The 22,214-nt window shown below is 39.4% G+C and overlaps 1 protein-coding gene across 1 annotated transcript in view; it reads left to right on the top strand.

The window, feature by feature from the left end:
• The window catches only part of cacna2d2b (calcium channel, voltage-dependent, alpha 2/delta subunit 2b), a 29,730-nt gene extending 13,140 nt beyond the window's left edge, over positions 1–16,590 (top strand). Inside the window, exons 3-38 of the mRNA XM_071532110.1 lie at positions 2,806–2,922; positions 3,404–3,463; positions 5,217–5,261; positions 5,439–5,574; positions 5,731–5,862; positions 5,971–6,028; positions 6,143–6,193; positions 6,705–6,804; positions 6,962–7,123; positions 7,282–7,392; positions 7,481–7,559; positions 8,991–9,040; positions 9,220–9,309; positions 9,470–9,535; positions 9,740–9,814; positions 9,963–10,037; positions 10,255–10,326; positions 10,553–10,624; positions 10,998–11,059; positions 11,246–11,322; positions 11,475–11,535; positions 11,836–11,933; positions 12,028–12,118; positions 12,421–12,483; positions 12,619–12,722; positions 13,017–13,115; positions 13,300–13,391; positions 13,500–13,547; positions 14,210–14,281; positions 15,039–15,191; positions 15,320–15,372; positions 15,648–15,703; positions 15,849–15,972; positions 16,082–16,191; positions 16,310–16,392; positions 16,495–16,590. Coding sequence (XP_071388211.1) covers positions 2,806–2,922; positions 3,404–3,463; positions 5,217–5,261; positions 5,439–5,574; positions 5,731–5,862; positions 5,971–6,028; positions 6,143–6,193; positions 6,705–6,804; positions 6,962–7,123; positions 7,282–7,392; positions 7,481–7,559; positions 8,991–9,040; positions 9,220–9,309; positions 9,470–9,535; positions 9,740–9,814; positions 9,963–10,037; positions 10,255–10,326; positions 10,553–10,624; positions 10,998–11,059; positions 11,246–11,322; positions 11,475–11,535; positions 11,836–11,933; positions 12,028–12,118; positions 12,421–12,483; positions 12,619–12,722; positions 13,017–13,115; positions 13,300–13,391; positions 13,500–13,547; positions 14,210–14,281; positions 15,039–15,191; positions 15,320–15,372; positions 15,648–15,703; positions 15,849–15,972; positions 16,082–16,191; positions 16,310–16,392; positions 16,495–16,590 — 3,093 coding nt within the window. The remainder of the gene's footprint in view (positions 1–2,805; positions 2,923–3,403; positions 3,464–5,216; positions 5,262–5,438; positions 5,575–5,730; positions 5,863–5,970; positions 6,029–6,142; positions 6,194–6,704; positions 6,805–6,961; positions 7,124–7,281; positions 7,393–7,480; positions 7,560–8,990; positions 9,041–9,219; positions 9,310–9,469; positions 9,536–9,739; positions 9,815–9,962; positions 10,038–10,254; positions 10,327–10,552; positions 10,625–10,997; positions 11,060–11,245; positions 11,323–11,474; positions 11,536–11,835; positions 11,934–12,027; positions 12,119–12,420; positions 12,484–12,618; positions 12,723–13,016; positions 13,116–13,299; positions 13,392–13,499; positions 13,548–14,209; positions 14,282–15,038; positions 15,192–15,319; positions 15,373–15,647; positions 15,704–15,848; positions 15,973–16,081; positions 16,192–16,309; positions 16,393–16,494) is intronic.
• Positions 16,591–22,214: the final 5,624 nt, after the last annotated feature.

The following is a 22,214-nucleotide window of genomic DNA, read 5'->3' as shown; positions in this document are numbered from 1 at the left end:
GGTCACTGACTCCCCTCCTGTCTTCATCTGGTCTGTGACATCTTTCCTCATGGGGTTGATTGAGTCTGCTGGCAACACTCACTAGGCAGTGGGCTTTCTGTCTTAGTGTAGGTCTCTCGTACCCTGGCATATCTCATTCTAGTTGTAATGTAGGCACTAGAGCTCAACCAGAGGAAAAAATAGCCAAAAATTACTTTGACACCAGTGGTTTGCAACCTGGGACTAGATCTATAAGTGTTTACTCACAAATATACATACAGCAATTTCCATGCAGAATTTTGGAGTTCTACACTTGTTGTGAGAATGCATTTACCTCCTAACTACACACTATAAGGGTCGAGACTTTGAAGTTATATATATATAATAATGTGGGGAATATGTAAGGGATGATGTACAGGGAGCTCGTCATCATGGCAAAATAAGCCCTGACAGGGTGAATTAAGACACCTGTGTGAAGTGGATGAGACATGAAATATTGATGTAAAATTATTTTTTACCAGCTGAAGTAATTCACAAGCTTGCTCCATATCAGGACTGCAATCATATAAACGTCTGTAGCTAACATCCACATGGCGATGTAAACAATTTCGGCCGGACTTCTTGACTGAGGAGAGATATGATTCGATGTGAAACGGCAGTCTGTTATTCAGAAGTAACGGACCTCAGAATGCGTTCGTTGGCCAATCAGTATTGAGTATTCAACAAAGCTGCATCATCAAACTTGTTAATAAAAAGGATTAATGATATGGAACTCTCATTATATGGTAATGCGGAATGCAAAGGAGTGATACAATCCATTAAAATGTTCCCAATAGCAAGTTTATCTTCACTGTAGTGCTAATGAAAGAATGTAAGTGTCAACAACGTTCCAAGATAATAATTTGTCTAAAATCTATCCTGCATATTCATCAAGTCCTTGATTAAATCTTTGGCTGTCATTTAATTTATTATCCTGACACTGAGGACCATGTTGGAAATATTTGTTTTAAAATGCCTCTTCGCACTATGGGTTGATGCATTTATAATGATATCCGATGCCTGTTTTTAAGTTAAAAATTATAAAAAATTAGAAACAAAACTGAACATTCCTAGTTGTAGGAAATGTGAGGACATAGCAAGACCATATTTCAGTTCCTCTGAAGTTAACTGTGTTTTCATGTGTGGTCTAATTTAACTTATAGCCCTCTGGGGAAGACCGTTTAGAGCGTTACTAACATCATCTGGATGGATCTGGCTCTGTTAATTTGCTGGAGGTTTTTGCCTCTTGATTCTAGACCCAAGTCAGCATTGAATGCAAAGGGAAAACAGTTATTTTACCTCATAATAGAGTGCATCATATAATAACACTAAAATTCAACTGTTGATTTTTAGGGTTTTGCTGAAAAATAGCCCATAACACACTATTTGGTACTATTTGATACTATGACTAATTGGTGTGAGTATAAAGCAAAATCATCCATCCGCCTACAAGCAGTGTTTATCGTTGTTCAGGCAGTTTTTTATTGCACCTTAAAATAAACTTGCATCTTACTTCTTATCATATGCTGCCAGGGCCCCGGCTGCTGCGCACCACTGAAAGATATTATTGGTAGAGGAGATAAAGCTGAGTGTCCCAGCAGCAACTGGCCCATCTAGCAGGATTTTGAAGTGGCCCTCACCTCTTAATCATTCAGCCTGGCGCTCCTTAACTCACACCACCTGGTCCTTTACATTATTGGATAAAGACAGGGTTAGGGCTACTTTCTGTTATATTGTTATGTTGTTGGCCCACAATTAACACATTCAAGTATCAAACTGGGGTAAATTTCCCTGCTGATAAGTAAGTCTCAGAGGAGCATCTGCCCCACTGGCAAGTGTTTTTATGTACCCAAAGTATTTGAATGCCTTGGTTTGATCAGTGACTTACAGCATGTAGCCGCCACAGAGGCAAAAAAGCTGGAGAAGCTGCATTTAGTTTTTATGCTCCAAGCAGATGGAATGCCCTGCCAAGTGACATTAGAGATGCCCCAATGCTTAGTTCTTTTAAAAGTAGACTTAAAACATTTATTTTTACTGTTGTTTTTAACTAGGTCTTTTGACATAACACACCAATGTTGCGTGTTTTTTTTTTTGTGGTTTTTTCAGAGCAAATGTCTGCTCCTGTTTTACCTGAATTTATATGCACTTTAAATTATCTATGTCCTCCGCATGTGGGCATGCGTATGTTTGTATGTTTTTATGTATGATGATATGCATGTTCGTATTTTATTTTATTATACATGTAGTGAAGCACATGGTGTTGCTTTCTGTATGAAATGTGCTCTACAAATAAATTTGACTTGACTTGACTTGACTTTCATTCCAAAATGCTCTGTATCTGTTTTCAAGGAAAATTGTTACCCGCAGTTCATTAATCATTGTTTCAAAAATGATCTTCATCTTGTTTGTAAAAGGTCTTAAGAAAGCAAGCAAACTTAATGAATGTTAGAACGCTCTTCTTTCATAGTAGCTTTCATTTTGTAAGAGGAGGTGCCAGACTTTTCAGATGGAGGCTATGTCATTTAGAAACTCAAGTATTGTGATTCTTCAGTGAAAATACGCGACTAGACTGTGTGAAAAGAAATGCATGTAGATTTGAATTAAAGTGCAAACACGACAATCTAGTTCCTCTATGTCCTTAATATTCAAATTTAAAGAGGATTTGGTTTTGCAAATGATCAGCATTATCAAAGGAAGAGATGTGCTCAGCAGGAATGGACATTACAGGATGACTTTGCTGCTGTTATTGCTCTTACATTTTTAACAATGTACATTAACAATTTACAGATATACAACGAAAAAAGAAGGCAGTTTAGTCTGGTGAAGAATCAACCCCGAGAGATTGTGGAGAAAGTCGCCTCTGATATAGAGAAGCTCCTGGCTAAGAAGCGCAAAGCCCTTGATGTAAGTCTCTTTCTTCATTTAAATAAATAAATATATACATTTTTCATTTATTCCCCTCAAAAGAACTGTTCTTATCAGTTATAGTTATAGTTATATAGATTGCATGGAATGCACAGATGATCTGTCATGTTGATGGTCCTACTGAGAATGACATTACTGTTTTTTCTATGACCTTTAATTTTATATTTTTTTAATATATTTTTTATGGTTGGTTTTATCCCTTAGACAGGCACAAGATGTCTGGGCATTACCTCATAAAACAAAAGTTTAGACAGTCACAGAAAAGTATTTGAAAGTCATTGACACCTTTCCTGACACTGTCTGAATTCTTCTCATCTGGCACACAATGCAGGTTTAAACAAACACAAGTAATTATAATTATGAATTACTAACCCTTCATGATCTCTACAGAACCTACCTTCACATTGTTCTTTCCCCTTGATAGAGCTAATCTGAATTTTTGTGTCATTTCAACATGTAGAGGTTAGCCAGTGAGGCGGAGCGACTCCAGCGAGAGCATCTGTGGCAGGATGGAATCAAGGTAAAGCTTAAAATATTAAACAGCATGACATTCAGAGTTCAAATGACGCACCGGCAATGCTGAGTGAAAGATCATGACACATACATAAACATAAACATAAACATAGGATAAACATGTTTGAGATTAATGATTGTGAGTTGTTAATCTTTTATATTGTACATATATATCTAGTCAGCATTATTGACACCCCTGTACATGTATATGCCCCATGTGTATATACACAAACAATTGCATTTGTGTATATTGTATTATTATTATTAATTATAAAGCTTGGACAAGATTCTTGGCACCAGGTACTTAACACCTCCTTTTACTGCAATAAATTCAACAAACTCACTCAATATTTGGTGCTTGTGTAGATACGTCTTTCCCATTGCTGTGTTAAGTTCTTGACCAGCCTTGTTTATAGTACTGTTTTGACTGTGTTTCTTGAGTAGTGGTGTCTCCAAAGTATTTCAATGTCTTTTCATGCCTTCGGCAAAAATATTGGAGCAGTGGAGTGAAAAAAGTTCTTTTTGCACAACAGTTTTTCACATTCTTGGAGTAACTGACAGAAAAGTACACCATGTTACCATGTTTAACCTTATGCACAATAATGGGTGGGCAACAGTTTTGATTGCTTTGAATGTCGACAGTACGGCAGTCATTGACAAATCTAGATGTACAACACTGGAGTACTCCGAGTTTACTGCACTCGAGTATGTGACCTTCATTTTTTTTGCAGCTAGTTCTTCTGTGCTAATGTTGTTGTCCAGGACATTTTTCTATTTTCTTACTAAATTGAATTCTGAACATCAATTGAGAGTCAAATAGTGAAACTAAAAATAATGAAATAATGAAGACCAAAAGTTTTCAACACATTTCAACATACTGAGAATATAACAAAAGCAAATTTAATAACTGGTGTAAATAGCCAGATGTGTATGGCTCAAGCACTGTGTATCCAAATGTACGGCCTGAGACAGAACACCAGGCCAGGCTGAGGATGAGCTGGTCCTACAGTGCTGGGCCAGCTGAAAAAGACAACTGAGCGCGCTCAGCCGGGAGCCGCTGTTGAGTCCCACAGACATTGGCATTCCGCTTTTCCACTTGGTCTGCCTCATTAGCCCAACAAAGTGGGACTGGGCCTGTGGCTTTAACCCCATCCTCCCACACAACCTCATCCTTCCCTGGAGCCGTGAATCTCTTCATGGTCTTAACTGCTACTTAACGTTTCACTTGCCATGCATTAGCCAGCAGAAGTCCCTCAATGAAAGTCTCTCCTAAATAGAAATATTAAATTCCAGTTTTTATACTTCTACCAAACTTCAGAGGAATATTGATAGATGGGCAAAATTAACAACCAAGAAAAATATCCAATTTTTGACACATACAGTATTTTCCATGAGACATGATGACTATGGAAATGATTATGATGATGATGCTCAGTCAAACTACACTCTAGATACAGGTAATTAGCTAGAGTATACTAGATCATTTGTGGCCTTGTTGATCGATTTCATAACTTTTCAATACCCAAAAGGATGAAAGTCACCTTATAATGGACAAAGGTGTTGCAAGTCTGTATTAAGAAACACTAGATAAAAAGTGGAAAATATGAAATATAGCCATCATCCTTGAAAAGGTTGCTGAAATATACTCCCTGTTGTCCAAAAGGTGATTTGACCTGTTGGTAAGACTACAACTCCTCATATTGATTCAAGGTTGTGACCGTTGCAGCATCCACATATCCACATCTGTTTGTTTTTTTCAGGAGCTGGATATGGCATATTATGACTCCAAGGCAGAGCTGGATTATGTGAGTCGGGGACAAATACATAGAAATAGGAAGAAATTGTTGAAATTAACATTGTAATGAACTTTTAAAAACTGGCAAAGTGTATAATACAAAATATAATAATACAATGTATAATAATAATACTGACAAACAAAATTAAAGTATATCTGAAGTGCATGCTTTCTCATGTTCACATAGTATTCCATGGATGGAGATGGGGAGATGGAAAATCCTTCCCATATCAAGTTGGAGTTTGTTTATGATCCAAACTTCAAAAACAATGTCAACTACTCCTACACAGCTGTTCAGATCCCCACAGACATTTATAAAGGAGGTAAGTGGATTTGGTACTGATTGTGATTGTTTTTTTGGGTTTTCTTTTTTGCTCAACAGCCTGGAACAACGTCAAATGTACAAATGGGATTTAATAGCAATTATTCTACATGTTTGAAGGTGTGTATCCATGAATTCGTAACTATTTTCCCATCAGCTCCAGTAATTCTGAATGAGTTGAACTGGACGCAGGCGCTGGAGAAGGTCTTCATGGAGAACAGCCGGGAGGATCCGTCTCTCCTGTGGCAGGCTTTTGGGAGCGCCACAGGAGTCACCCGCTACTACCCAGGTAGGTCCTAAAATGACATGGGAAATAAGATGATGTTGTTTCAAATGGACCGAGATGAAAACTGAAACATGATATGTATGAGGGAAACACATTATTTTATTTCTACAGCCACACCTTGGAGAGCTCCTGATAAAATCGACCTCTATGATGTTAGGAGGAGGCCCTGGTACAGTATACTGCGTATTCTGTTTTTTGTTTTTTTTTTGTTTTTTTTCACATTTAGTTCTACAATATGTCCAGTTCATTTAGAGAGTTGTTGCATCTTCTTTCTGTGTTACAGGTACATCCAGGGTGCCTCATCCCCCAAAGATATGGTTATTCTGGTTGATGTGTGAGTAATTCATCATAATTCGTCACGGTTGCCATGCATCGTGGTGATAATGGGTCATTCATTGGCTCCACTTCGATAGAGTTGAATAGGAAAAATAGCAAAGTTTGACCTGTCATCAACATGAAGCATAATGGCAATGATGCTACTGATGGCTGCTTTGCTCATCATGTTCAACATTTAAGAACAAGGAAACACAATCTGGTCTGAATGAGATTTAAAGAATATGGTTTCAATTGCTTTATTTGCAGTTGTGCTGCTTATATAATGAAAAAATTCTGTCGTGTATAATTTCTTATGGTGCATCATCCTTTAACTGTATTATTACTCACATACTGTAGTGAAGAAATACTGGATAAACAATGGGCCAAAAAAACAACAGATTCATATTATATTTACGGGCTTATGTTTGTGCGCACGATGTGTAATATTTATTTGTTTACACTTGCTCTTGCCTATACTGAATGTGTCTGAGCATGTGACTGGGCTAATACTGAAGTGTGTCACCCCTCAGGAGTGGCAGTGTCAGTGGACTCACCCTGAAACTGATCAAGGCGTCAGTGATGGAGATGCTCGACACGCTGTCTGACGATGACTATGTCAACGTGGCCAGGGTGGGAATCTGCTGCGCTTATTGATTCATCTCACTTATCATTCTATTGGTGTCTGACTCGTTATCATTTCTTGTCTTTCTCTCTTTGCTTTGTTCTGCTCGTGTCCTTAATTATTTTCATTTCTGAGCCCCGGACCCTGTCTTCTGCTGTGTTTCAGTTTAACGAGAAGGCAGAGGCTGTGGTTCCTTGCTTCAGGCACCTAGTCCAGGCTAACGTGCGCAACAAAAAGATCTTCAAAGACGCAGTGCAGCAGATGCAGGCTAAAGGCACCACTGACTACAAGTCTGGCTTTCATTTTGCCTTCAACCAGCTGTTAAATGTAAATGACACACTGATCTAGAGCCTGTGGTGATTATGTCAATAGTAAGGTTGCCACACACTGTTCACTTATTGACCAACCCAACTGTCATTATGGTGCCCACTTTCCTCGTTTATACAACGCTCATTCATTTCCTCGTCTATTTCATTTTTTTGTAGAAGACAAATGTCCCGCGGGCGAACTGCAATAAAATAATCATGCTGTTTACTGATGGAGGAGAGGACAGAGCTCAGGATATCTTTGTGCAATACAACTGGCCCAACAAAACGGTTGGTTTCTTCTGAGCACGGTTCAGCCGTCTGGCTGCTTCACCCTTTGATACCAAATGTTTCATTCTTTCAATTTCCCTCCCCACAGGTTCGAGTATTTACCTTCTCTGTAGGTCAGCACAACTATGATGTCACACCCTTACAGTGGATTGCATGCACCAATAAAGGTGAGTTGGAGTTTCTATGGGATTATTTCACCTGATGATGGTCACTGTGTACAACTCTCTCTCAGGTGCAGTGGACTCAGAAATTGTTCCACTGTAAAATGGAAATATAACTGAATTTCACTATTCACAATATCACATACTGTAGTATTATAATATTACATAATACAAATTGAATGGCCCCAGTTTATTTAAATAGTAATAATATAAAAGGTTTTCACAAGAAAAGATTACAGTTCCTGGTTCTGTAGCATTACTACAAAATAATGTACAGAGCCCAGCTTCTCAAATCCTCCATGTGCTGTCAGAAGCAGATTGAAGTGGCATTATTTTTGGAGCCATTTCCAAACAAGATCATTGTTAAAAGTAACACGAACAAGCACTTTTAGATAATGGTTGGGTAGTCCTGCCATGTGTAAAGCAACAACACTAGGTGAGCACATGTATTTTTAGAGCACCAGATTATCGCATTCATTTCCATCTCTCTCTGAATAGGCCACTCATCTCAAGCACATCGCTGGAATTAGCACTTTGAAACATGAGTCTACTTAAAACTCATGAATTGAAATATACACAATATAAACAATGAGCAAATGAACTAGCACAAACAGGCAGTTTATAGACCACAGTGTTTTCAAAGTAAATTTAGTGGCTTGGACATCTGACCAATTGAGGTAAACTTTACAGCAGGAGCTCTGTGCTCGGAGTTGTCAATCAGCTGTGTGCCGATTGCTATTGGCTGGTGGGTAGTGGAGGAACATGTTAGCCTTCCTGTTTTCCCTCAAACTCACCTATCGCAAAGTACAACAAAGTAATGTCAGTATTCCCCTGCTGGTCCACACACTTCCAATAACTGAATTAACCTGATGATTCATGCAGTCCTTGGATTTTGGTTGAAGTTTATATTCTGTGTTACTTGCTATTGAAGATTATGGCCTGGGTCATCTCAGCACCTTGGGAAGATCAACCAAATTTTACTGTTAATTTCTAATTAATTACTGCAAGTGTTAAGAAACATGTTAAGTTTTAGAAACTTGTTACTGCATTGAATACTGGACGTAGCTAGAGGCTATTTTTTTTTTTTTTTTTAAAGCTCAGACAGATGTATCCACAAACATGTTTTTCTTTTTTTCAATGAAGCAGATCCAATCCCGATGGGAAATGTGTTTTTTTGTGTTCCAGCTTTTAAGTGAGTTTGACTGAATTTTAGAATTGAGTGGTCTTCCCCTTTAAGCTTCATTTCTGTAGGATGTAAGTGGCTGAGTCACTGCTCTAGTAACATCTAGTAAAATCTGGAATATTGATGAGCTCTGTTTCTGTGTATATCAGTAGCATCTCTCTCACACATGCTCTCCCTCTCTCTCCCTCTCTCCCTCTCTCTCTCTCTCTCTCTCTCTCTCTCTCTGTTTGCCATCTTTCTTCCTCGCTTGCCAGGTTACTATTTTGAGATCCGTTCCATCTGTGCAATACGGATTAACACCCAGGTGGGTTTGTCTAGTGCCTCTGACACAGCTGCTCCCCATCCACTGTTTCTAGTTTTCCTTGTGGCACTGATCCTGTGGAAACATCTAGTTCCACATATTTGTGCACCTGTTTTTCCGCACCCTGAAGCTGTTGGTTGTTTTGAAGCTGCAGTCTGTCATGTATTCCTGTGTGTTGTCAGGAGTACCTGGACGTGCTGGGCCGCCCCATGGTCCTGGCCGGCAGCGTTGCCAAGCAGGTTCAGTGGACCAATGTCTATCAGGATGCCTTGGTGAGATTACGTGACCCCATTCCTATAGATTGACATTCTTTTAAATATAACGATGTATTGGATCAAATATAGTAAAGGCATTAAACATAAATACACACTGAAAAAAATAGGCCTCATGTTTTATTTATATGGTTTGGGCCTTTGTCTTTGGACTTTATAGGGTCTTGGGATGGTGGTAACTGGGACTTTGCCTGTATTTAATCTCACCATGGATGGAAACTCACAGGTACAAAAGGTGTAGTAACATGAAAAGGCAGCTAATGCCATAAGTAATGATTTTGTCATTTGTCATGTCAGTTTGCACTCATCTATCTGTATTTGTGAATACAACCTTTGAATGGCAGGATTTTGCTGTGTTGAATGACAACACTGTATACTTTTCTACTGAATGTCTACTCCAAACTATTTATTGATGCTGTTATCTTGCCAGAATCAGCTAATATTAGGTGTCATGGGAGTTGATGTTCATCTTGATGAGATAAAGCGTCTGACACCACGGTACAATGTAAGTGTATCGCATTATTGTCACTATGAATCACAATTTCACTTCTTTGTTTCTGCTTGTGATGCACGATGACACAGACAGACCGACACATTGCCTGCACCCCCCCCACCGCTCTGTGCTTATTTTGGGTGTGCTCTGTCTTATTCAGCTTGGAGCCAATGGATACATATTTGCCATCGATCCAAATGGATATCTTCTCCTTCACCCTAACCTTCAGCCAAAGGTGATCTATATTTAACCTGCCAAAGAAATTTTTATTTCTACTGTGGTAGTTCAAAATGGGGGTGAGGGGGCAGGAATATAGGTCCATTAAAAGTTTGGGTTTCAAGCACAGATGGTTAAGAAATAGTCTAAATAATTACTGTGTTGTTCCACCCGTATTCCATTGTACATGTTTGATGTTTGCATGTGTTTGATGTTAACATAAGTGTCTCTTTCAGCTGGATGACCTGCCAGAGCCTGTGACACTGGACTTTCTTGATGCAGAGGTGGAGGACAGCAGTAAAGAGGAGGTGAGCACTTAGTGCCAAGTGATCCTGGAGAGTTTCTGGTTTCAGGCATTTTCTGTTCCTCTCTGTTGTTGAGATCATGGTAAAAGTTACTGCTGGGTCAGTGAACAGAACAATATTATCTGCCCAGAGGACAAGCTGCCTACCTGTGTGCAATATTCTGTGCAGGTAACTGAGGCCCCATAGTTCACACGGCCATGAAACTGTTTTCTGTTTTTTAAAACTGTAGATACGTCGACAAATGATTGACGGAAGACCAGGCGAAATGCAGATCAAAACCCTTATCAAGTCAATTGACGAGGCGAGTAACTGCTCTTTCTGAATCACTTCATGCATTTCACCACTTCAGTCGGGCCTTAGCCTTCACATCTAGTTCACTGACACACATTTGATTGTTATCGATGTGTTCAGCATTGAGACCTAATCTCTTACCTAATTCATCACAGATGAATACACAAGTATTACAACAACAGAAATTCAAATGTTGGCGATATACCACTCCACACATGGTGAAAAACTGACTACAAGTAATAGCTCAAGATTATTAAATTATTACAACATAAATTATAATAAGAGTTGTATAAAGTGTGGTGAATTGTAGTGCTGTTCTATGGACTGAGCTTTTGCACCTCTAACTTTGACTGACGAAGTGTGAAATGTTTCATTTATTGTAGCAATACATTGATGAGGCATACAGGGGCTACACCTGGACACCTATCAATGGTACAGATTACAGGTGAGTGGTTGGTATGGTAGGAATGATAAATAATAAGCAAAATGGACTGTGGACTGTTGAGGACTGGGTGGAGAGAGATGAATTCACTCTCACTTGGACTGAAAAGATCATTTCTCTCTCTTCATTTCTTTCTTTTCATGGTCCCCTGTTGATGCATCTTCCTTTTTGGGATACTGCCACCTGCAGTCTTGGCTTGGTATTACCCCCCTACAATGAATACTACGTCCAGGCAGACCTGAGTGATGTGATGCTGCAGCTCCAGTGTGAGTACCTGGCTACAGAGCTTTCAAACTGTCCAGCCTGTTTAACAAAGATGTAATGTAGAGATGAGCTGAAAATGCATTCTCTCTCTCTCTCTCTCTCTCTCTGTCTCTCTCTCCTTCTCTCTTTCTCTGTCTCCATTTCTCTGTTGCAGATTTGCAGTCTTTGTTGCCCAGCTCCTTTGAATCGTCAGGACACGTGTTTCTGGCTCCTAGGTGATCTCTCTCTCCCTCTCTGTCTCTCTGTCTCTCTCTCTCTCTCTCTCTCTCTCTCTGTCTGTCTGTCTGTCTGTCTGTCTGTCTGTCTGTCTGTCTGTCTGTCTGTCTGTCTGTCTGTCTGTCTGTCTGTCTGTCTGTCTGTCTGTCTGTCTGTCTGTCTGTCTGTCTGTCTGTCTGTCTGTCTGTCTGTCTGTCTGTCTCACTCACTCACTCACTCACTCTCTCTGTCTCTCTCTTTCTCTCTCTCTGTAAATGGTGAAAAAGGAAATGTTCTCAGTTTTTCTGTTCTCTCTCCAGGGAATACTGCAAGCGTCTGCATCTTTCCGACAACAATACCCAGTTTTTGGAGAATTTCTTGTCTCTCATGGTAGAGATTACGCCAGAATCTGAGGACTGTGAGTTGTGTCTGTTAATGGCTTTTAGTGGCTTACACTGTCTGCTGCTGCTCCAAAGATGGGAGGTCACTTTACCTACTTGTTTGTGTCCCAGGTGACCAAGGCCTCATTCACAACCTGATTTTGGATTCTGGCATTATTGGGCAGCTTGCCTCCAGAGTGTGGAAGAACAAGGATCTCAATTCGTGAGTCAGCTTAATATACATACAAAGATAAATCTATATACACACCCATTATCCTCCTTAATGAGGTATTGCAGTATTCATAAGAGTGGGCCTCAGCTATTATTGAACCATATATATATATATATTGGTTTTTTTTAGTTTAGTAAAAGCTGTATGAAAGGCAGTCATTAAATGCACAAAACATACCTTTCAGATGTTTAGAGGAAGCATTGAGTAATCTAACAGCAATCTATTTAGATGGTATCAGAACTGAACATTGATTATTGATTACTGAGTACTGACAGAAAGATGCTGTGTTTCAGGTACGGCTTCCTGGCTGTATTTGCCTCTACAGATGGTGGAGTAACACGGGTTTTTCCCAACATGTGAGTAAGGCTGTGCAGATTCATATCGTTTTATTAACAGTAGAGCATTTTGTTGGTAGACTCAACGTATATTCTGTCTTTAAGCAATGCCTTTCCTGAAAACATATAGTAATTTGTCTTATTGTGTTTTTACAGGGCTGCTGAGTCATGGGATGAGGATCCTGAACCCTTCAACTCCAATTACTATCGACGCAGCCTTGACAATAGAGGCTACATGTTCAGAGCTCCACCAAGAGCCTGTGAGTAACAGTCTGATGGCCTGTGGTGCATTGCAAAGTCAATTTACTGCAGCAATGTATACGCATCTTATTGTATGTCCCTTTACTGTAAATGTTGATTACGTGATCACAATGATCTCCCCATTTTAGAGGATTGTATAATGATAGTTAATTGCAAAGTCACTAAACATAATTTTAAATGAATTAATTCAGCCCAGAGATCAGTATGACTTAAGTACATGGGCTAATCTCCAGTTTACAAGTGAAAGATTTGTTCTCATCACGTTTTGCTTCATACTTTCTTCCTCTGAACAGCCATGGATGATCCAGTAGGCGCAGAAAATGGCACTATTGGAATTCTGGTTAGTTCAGCTGTAGAGGTTAATTTAGGAGGCAAGCTGCTTAAACCTGCAGGTAAGGAATGCATTTTTATGACGAGACGTGATATTCCTCCCAGCAGTATTTTTAATCTAAAATATACATCTAAAATCGTAGCTCAGGTTGCTTTGTCCTCTTACTTCTTCCTAATATACTGCTTCTCGTCTTGCCTTCTTTGTGCTCTCTTTGTTCTGATCCTGTGAATCTCAACACGTAACAGTGGTGGGAGTGAAGCTGGATTTAGAAGCCTGGGTGGACAAGTTTAAGATCCTGGCCAGCAACGTGTCAGACAGTCGCCAGGGCTCGCACAAGGTACAGCAACATGCCACTGTTTGCTAGTGATCATTAATTACTCAGTCCGGTCTGAATGTACGTATACAAAAGTGACATTATTGTCTCATTAAACATTTTATTAAACAGTGTGGACCATCCAGAAGTTGTGAGATGGACTGTGAAGTGAACACTGATGTAAGAACATTTCTTATTTCGCTTTCGCATTAACACAACAACCAGACTGTAGCAGCAGATCGTCTTCAGCTTTCTAACGTGACAAAAGAAGTCTGAGTGTTAAATCTGACAGTGGGAGGAGACTCCATGTCCAGTACAGATACACAGAAACTAGTGAATCTAGTGAATTTTACCACTTTACGTTTTTTTGACAGCCACATATGTAAAAGCTGACATAATAACTGAAATAAAAATGTTTTGATTTGGTTCACCCATGCTCTAAAATTACATTATATACATGTTATCCTGCCTAGATTTGCCTCCCTGTGTGTATCTAAGATTATGCTAGTCTGAGGGACAGACAAAGTCGTGGTGTGAGCTCAGCTGTGCCTTGTGAGATTGTCCTCTAACAAAATATTATATTAACTTCACTACTATAAATGTAATAAAAGTCTGTCAGCCTGTCTGAAGATATATACTTTTCCCCTCAAGTTATTCAGTTTTGCTTGCTTGCCAGCTGGTCTTTATATTTTGTCGTCTCCTTTTGTATGATCATGTCGGCCTTTATGATGGATTTTTGTGTCTCACGTTAATGTGCCAAGACATTAAACGGGTTGAGACCTGCTGCTGCAGACAGTGGGTGTACAGCTCTCCTGATGTTAACCATGCCATGTTGTCTCTAGGACCTTCTCTGCTATCTAATTGATGATGGTGGGTTCCTGGTTATGTCCAATCAGAGGGATCACTGGAAAAAGGTAAAGGCCTGTGTGTGATGGTTTCTGTGTCAGAGTCACACTACCAATTCTCAAGAAACTGAGATTATTTCATGTCAGCCAGAAGCCCTTGTACTGTGTACTTTCTCCCAAAATATTCTGGTTAGTGTTGTTTTTGTGCCACAGTATATTGTCGAGGAGATTTTAAAAGAGATGATGAAAACAAAGGTAACAACATTTCTAAGAAAGCTTGTACCGTTGTTGGTGTATGAAGTGCATTCAGGGACTATCAAAGTGTTTTCAGTGATCACCTTGTCCTGCTTAGATGTTCTACTGAAAATTTTTGAAAGTCCTTTTTACAATTTGCAATCAGATATTGCAAAGATTCAGTTCCTAAAGTTTTGCTCAGTCCAGACTAATTTGTATTGATAGATGTAACTATTATTGTGTGTCTTGTATCGCGTTTCATGTTTGCTGTTTGCAAAAATGTCCTACTTATTTAATAAAGTATTCAGCTTCTACTAGAGGATCAATTCAATTCAGTTCAATTTAGTTCAGGTCAGCTCGGCTCGAAATATCTTGACTCACTTCAGTTCAGTTCAGTTAAATTCTGTTCAATGCAATTTAATTATCATTGAATGGCCAAATGAATTAAATATTTCATTAAACAAAAATCTAGGAACGGAAACAATCTGGATGAGAAAGAAGCATATGGTGGAAAGCAGAAGAAAAGCTTATGTTAATCTACCCTGTGGTAATGTTTCACTGATGCTTGTTTTTTATTTTCTTTTGATCACAGGTAGGCCTCTTCTTTGGTGATGTGGACCCTTACTTGATGCACGCACTATACAACAACTCCATCTACAGCCGGCGTCAGTCATTCCAATACCAGTCTGCATGTGAGCCAGTCAGCAGCAGCCACACTGGAGCGGCAACAAGAGGCATCTTTGTGGTAAGAGCTTCAACTCAATAGATTTAAGATAATGGCACAATTTAGATTTTCTCTTCAAATGATGGGCACCACTCATCTGTAACTGCTCCGCTCTTGTCTCTCTCTCCTCCTCATCATGGCGGCTCCAGCCCTCCATCGCTGACATGCTAAGCTTGGCCTGGTGGACATCAACAGTGGCATGGTGAGACTTCGCTTAGCACAGTATGACATCAAGAGCGAGTGAAGTGCCCTTTAATACAACCTTTTAATGTGTCCAGACTGTAAGTGAAACCAGGAATGACACCAGGAAGGCGATTTTTTTTTTTTTTTTTTTTTTTTTTTTAGTGCTTGACAGCTGCCGCTCCCATTTTTTCAGCATGATGTTCTTGTAGCCTTGACATGCTTTTGCTGTTATTTGTTGATGTTTCCAGAATATGCTTCACTCTCTCACAAGGTGTAATCTGATCACTCTCTTAGGTCTGTGATCCAGCAGTTACTGTATGGACTGGCCTACAACAGCTGGCTCTACCCAGGTTGGTTTGTGCATCATGAGAGAATATCTGTGTGCGGGAACGTCTGCATGAATTAATGGATGTCATAGGATTACAGCCTTTTCTCAAGAATGTTTTACAAATGTTATGTGGAAATACTACACATAGATTTGTGTTTGTGCTGCAGGCGATACTCTAGTAGAGGCGTTTGAGACCAAGGAAAGCAGCTGTGTGACCATCCAAAGTCAGTTCTATTTTACAAACACCACCAACTCGTACAATGTGCTGCAGGACTGCGGAAACTGCTCAAGGTGCGTTTTGACGTGTCAGCAGAATGGGTTTGCCCCGTGTCATTACTCCTCCCAACGCTCACACCTGTAAGAATGGAGTCGGCTAACTGTGCCTGACTCTGTCCCACAGGCTGTTCCATGCAAAGAGGATAGAAAGCACCAACCTTCTGTTTGTGGTGGCTGAGACGCTCCCCTGCAGCTCCTGTGAGATAGAGAGACTGACCCAGGTCCGGACAGAGTGTATCCTTTCTATAGTCAGATACATTACAGTGCTATTCATTTTTGCTAAGGGTGCAAACATCATCTATCTTGGGTGGCAGTTAAAGTCACTATTGGCTCCCTAACCAAAAACAAACAGTTCAGGAGGAGAACCCCTGTGAAGTGCTGAGCAACGCGCGATATCGAAAAGGCCCGGCTACCTGCTTTGACTACAGTGCCTGGGTAAGTAAACCACAGCCAGTGTAACTTCCTCTCTCGATTTAATGTACATGCTATTACTTGTTTGCCCTGGAAAAGTGTGTTTACTGTGTGCCTCTGTTACAGGAGAACACCTCAGAGTGTGGACGCGGTCATTCTCTGCACTTCTCCATAGGAATCCTTCTCTTTATTGAGCTTATTCTGGCCCTCTTTCATCTCTGACACCTGCAGAGACCCTAACTGAGGTCTTTCATCTCCTGACACTATATTCGTTTTAGGTTTAGGCCCGGATCTACTTCAGGTTTGTGCTTGCGCAAATCTAGTAAGAAACACAAAAGTATTGTTTTCTGATCTACTAACACAGCGCACAGGGCAATTGCGCTTGGAAAAAAATATGGATCAATCTGGATGCCCGCTGCTCTTTGTGCTTTTGCCTTATTGCTTATGCATTTGTGGGTGTTCCAAGGCTGAAGTGCAAAATAGAGGGAGGGAATTGTGGAAATTGGTAGCAGATGTGATTTATCAACGCTGGAGGGTTGCTATTATTTGCTGATTGTGCATGCTACTTCAGAACTAGGACAAGCATGTCTGAAAACTTTGCACACGGGCTTTGCCACAATGGTAGAAGCTCGGTGGAAGCATCACCAAAGAGTTTCAGGGAGGTAGTTACTTAACTTTTGAACAGACCAATAAGTAATCACCCAGTTGGAATAAACTTGGACTGTGGTTGGAATGTGGTGGCAAAAAATCACCACCAAAAAACTCTTCACTGGATTAATTTATAATTGCTTTGTGGAGAAAACACGCTCACCTTTAGATTTACACTGTCATCTCACCTGTGTTGTTCAGAGGAGCTCAGGGATTGGCCTAATAGTTTATAATAATTCATAACTGACAGACAGCACCACTATAGAAGACAGTATCCTAGTTATAAAACTCACATTCCCATCTTCTGCCACATTGTTGAAAGATGGCAGAATATAATATATAGGACATTTGATATTCCATCATAGGCCACAGTTTGAGTTGTAGGCTTAACATCATTTGTGTGTTTAGGACGGCCCATTAATTCAGGCCTGCCTGGGTAACCTAGCTATCTGTGGTAATGGATTTATAGTTTCCATACAGGCAATAAAATTGCTTTGCAAAGCTAAACAGGACACAATAGTGGGAATGGCAAGTTTATTTTGCACGCACCTAGAGCGAGGCTACATGGAAGTCATTGTGAAAAGAAAACAGACACAATCTGCTGATAACACAATGGGAGAATGATGGGTGTGTTTAATGGTTCGTCCTCCATTGGACTCCCACATGGGACTTCCACCTGTAGAGTGCTTACAGGCTGCTTGTGGCAACTTTTGCTTTGGTTGGCTTTCTATTCAAATTTCTAGTGAATTATCTGCGCCTGCCTTCATTTGCATGCCCGCTCTTGGTAAATATGTTGAGCACGCGGGACTTATTGCACCCGCACTTGTTTTTACACTTTGCCTTTTGTTGCGCCTGTGACAGTAGATCCGGGTCTTAATCTCACATTCACTTCAGTGTCTTTCAGTCCACCTCTGACCTTCGCCAGGACAACAGTACTATCATTTTATCCTACATGATTCTTTCTCTCTGTTCCCCCTCTCTTCAGTATGCTATGTCTCTTAGATCTACTAGACACTTCCAGGTTTTAGCCAGAGCCATTCTTAGTTAACACAAATTTGGATGAATAAGGTCAGTTTTTTGTCTACATTTTTGTCTCTGAGCATCCTGATGTAGAAGAATTGTATGGGACAACAGCTGAAAAAACCTAATAGTGTAATACCATTGTTAGACCTCCAGCAAGATTTTTATCTTGTCAAACACTTTCATAAGGGTGACTTTTCATTACGTATAACACTGATAAACCATTCATTTTGTTTCATTGTGATAAAAGGATTGTTTTAGTATATTTTGTTGAAATGCTTCTACTAATATTTGGTATGATCTTGAAGTGCTTCCACAAGTCAAACAAGAAGGCTTAAAGGTGTGAAATGAAAGAACAATAGGCCAAAATCATCAAAGTTGCACTGATTTTGTTTAGTACATGTAGTACAGTACAGTACAGTACAGTAGTACATGCTCAATTGACTACAGCATTTAGGAACCTGTAACACTTTGCATGAAGGTGTTCTTTAACAGTGCAATAATGCTATGATAATTGGAGCAACATTTTATTTTAGCAGTAACTATTGGTAACCATTGATTCATCATCAAATGATAAGATTTCAAGTGGTTTACATACAGTGTTATCTATGTAGTCTTATTACACAAAAGATCAGCTGAAGTTAATGTGCGGCCAACATTTCTTTATATGTATTACATGTATTACGTCAATTGGCAGATTGATGGTAAGCTCTTAGTCCCATCTTGTATCTTGTATTGCCACTGTTTGTCAAATCTGAATTTATGCACTTACGTATGCTTATGTATGGGGAATGTAGCTTATGAAAAGCTTTCAGTGTTATCAGTATGTGATGCATTTTGACCCTTTGTTGATATTCCCTTGACGTCCCATTGAACGTGATATTTCGCTTTGGTAGAACATTTCCATTTTAGCATGTATACCCTCTTATGATCCACGAACAGTCAAACATCGATATCAGCTGTCCCAGATATCCACAGGTTCCACCAACACTGAGACTCTTTCTGCCTCTCACTTACACTCATTTTGATAACAGTTTAAAAACCATCTAACTAAACTATGACACAAAGATGTGAAATTATCCACCTTGAAAATTATAACATTGAGAAAAATATTGTCAGGGTCCAAGTTGCCATAGTTTGTGTATTAAATTGTATTCCATTCAAAGCTCTTTTTGTCCTGTAAGATTTGGTTTGCAGACAGAGGTACAGAGGTAGAAGCACACAATATAAACACAATAAAAACACATAACTCATCACAACACACATACATGCAGACAGGCATCTGTAGATAAGATCAGACATGGAAGTCAATTTCTCTGTTTAGTGCAATAAAAAGTTGCAAAATAAAAAGAAATCTTAAGACATTACATCATTTTATGTACAAAATAAGCAATCTAATTGCTTTGGGGATCAGCAACTCAACTGCCCTCTAAGGGAGTGCGCAGAATTGCATTGGCCTTCCTCAACCATTGCTTTAGCTGCCAAAACAGGTTACAATACAGAAAGTTAGTGCAAATTCAGAACGTGTTGGTAATTATTTAGACCCGGTTATCAAAATGAATGCAAGTGAAGGAAGAGGCAGAAAGGAAACTAAACACTGGCAGTGTGTTGGATCCCAGGAGCTCCAGTGTATCAGTGGTTGACAGGTCATGGCCTCATGTGGAGGTTCAGTATGTGTGACGAAATAGTGAAAATATTTTACCACGGTGATTTATTAGCCCCTGGAGTCTTTTTGTGTTACCAGTTGCTTTGGTTTCAGAGTTAAAAAGGGATATTTTTAAAAAGCTTTTTTGACAAAATATTTGTAATATGTTGTTTTTCTCTGTCTGCCTGGTGTTCCACCCAGTAGTGCCTTGTTGCACTCCTATTGGATGGCAGGGACGTTTGGATCTTAGATGTGGACGTTCATCCTGCAGGCCATGTAAAAGGCACACTTGAAACTCTAGATGGATTATGATGCTCTTCATGAACTAACGAGCTTTGAAGCGGGGAAATACAAAAATTTTAAGGAGCACAGCGCAGTTGTGAAACGGCACAGCTGAAGCATATTCACCAGCTGGCCTCCCATCTCTATTGAGCATGCTCCCCTCCTGCCTTTTATGGAAAGATGTCTAAGAGTGTGTTGAAGCGAAGAGAACATGCCCTGTTGCCCTTCTGCTAAATGTCGTTCCTCTCTACACTGTGGTTCAGCCTTGAATCAAAGCACAGACACTGTCCATTTTCATAGATTTCTACTTTGTCCCATCTGCACACTGTCTAAAGCAAATTGTGAGTTATATATTTGAAGCCTGTCAGAAACATGTACTTTCCATTACGATCAACTGAAATGAGTGAATGTTTATGTATAGTACCCAAGCATGGGGGGACCTGGTGAAGCAGACTAAAGCTCAACACTGTTTGGAGACCTCAGCAAAAACATTGCTTTAAAAAAAAAAAAAAAAGCTTTTAATCTGAGACTTGCAGTATTTACTTTAGGTGATATTGCATTATTAAAAGAACTTCAGTACATTGAAGGAAGGCATTTTGTGAAACTCTTTATAGCCTACAATGTATTACTCTTGTTGAGGTCAATGTTGTAGTTTGCAATGTTTGGTTTTAAAATACTTAACTGCATGATATTTTGAAAAATTTACAGATTTGTGTACATAGTGTAATGACAGATATTTTACATTCCTTTTCACATCCAGCTCTCCAGTACTGCGGGGAGAAGCGAGGGTGCCCCCTGTGGATATTTTGGGTGATGTGGGGCCCGACAGGCTCCACTGTATGTACAAGAATGAAGTTGAAAGTTTGACTTCAGTGAAGCCTACAGTAATTTTCAGTATTTGCAAATTAGCTCTTTTGCAGGAAGTAAAAGCACAGAAATGTCTGGTGTTATGAGCAACCTACTGCCTGATTACACTTTTATCTTAGATTTAGGACATTATGCCTCCAGGTGTCATAATAACATTGGATACGAATTATGTATTTGCAGGCTATAACAAAGAAATAAGGCAGGGGCATGTGTGGAATTTCAGAGATGCCCCTTTATAGATTACCTTTATTTATTGGTTTATTAGGTGGAAGTATTACATATTTATTTATTTATTTATTTATTTAGTTGTTCATTTATTTCTTTATTTATTTATTGGGTATTGCGAATAATGTTTGTATTGAAATGAAAGGAAACTGAATGTTTTTGAAGTTTGCGGGTGGGCACTACAAGCAGTTTACAAAAAAAAACTGTCCATGTCATTTTATTTATTGAGTAAGAAATAATAAGAATGTTAATGTTTTGCTGTAATTTTGCTTTTCGTTTTTGCTGACATTGTCGTTTACTTGGGAGAGTTTCCTCTATTTGTGCCAGTCTCCAATGTCACCTCATTTTTGTACAGATGATGCGAAGCAGTCAGCAGAAGAAGGCTAACTTTGTAAAGATTTTGTCAGCCACATTACAAATGGATAACTAAATGTTTATATCTGATATTTGGTGATTAAATGCTATTGATATTTTTCACTTCAGCTCAGTATCATGATTGCCCTTTACTCTTATTCTGAATATTCTGGGGAAGATGGTTAGCGCTGGACTAATCTTTTAGATAGAGACACATGAAGCTGTCCAATACAAATTATTTAACTTACATCATCAAGGTTTCTTAAGAGCATAAGAGTCTGTAGTCAAAAACCTTAATGGACAGTGGTTCTCTTTTATAGCTAAGACCCCCTTGTACCATGGAAATTGTTTAGCATGATGACTCAAGGCTGGTCTGACACCTCAGACTCTTATTTACTTGTCATCAGTTAGACAAATATGTGCTTCATGCAGCATTAACTGCATGATTAACCACACACTAAAATTGCTTTATTGAAGCCCTGCCAGCCCAAAATACTAACATACTAACAAAACCAATACACCTTCATATATTCCACCCCAAATTATATTTCTTTATATATATTTTAATATATCAAGGCGAAAATTGAGTTTAGAGGCTTTCCATATCCATTCTGCTTTTCTACAGTCTCTCTTTAAGCCCAAGCAACAAGGTGAAGCTGAACAAGCTGAACACACAAAACATTTACTTAGTCTAGTTAGACTTGTTGGTATATTATATGATTCTAGTTTTTCAGTAAAAAGGGAAAAGAAACCAGGAAGTGATTGTTGTTGACTACAGGTCCCCAGAGCAGCAAGAATTGGTGGT

This window comes from Centroberyx affinis, unplaced genomic scaffold, assembly GCF_046629955.1.
Source record: "Centroberyx affinis isolate AG114_WGS23_722 - 3 ecotype Tasmania unplaced genomic scaffold, CSIRO-AGI_Caff_v1 ptg002163l_1, whole genome shotgun sequence".
In the NCBI taxonomy this organism is placed as follows: domain Eukaryota; kingdom Metazoa; phylum Chordata; class Actinopteri; order Beryciformes; family Berycidae; genus Centroberyx; species Centroberyx affinis.
The sequence above is the reverse complement of the archived record's forward strand: the minus strand, read 5'-3'. Positions and strand labels throughout refer to the sequence as shown.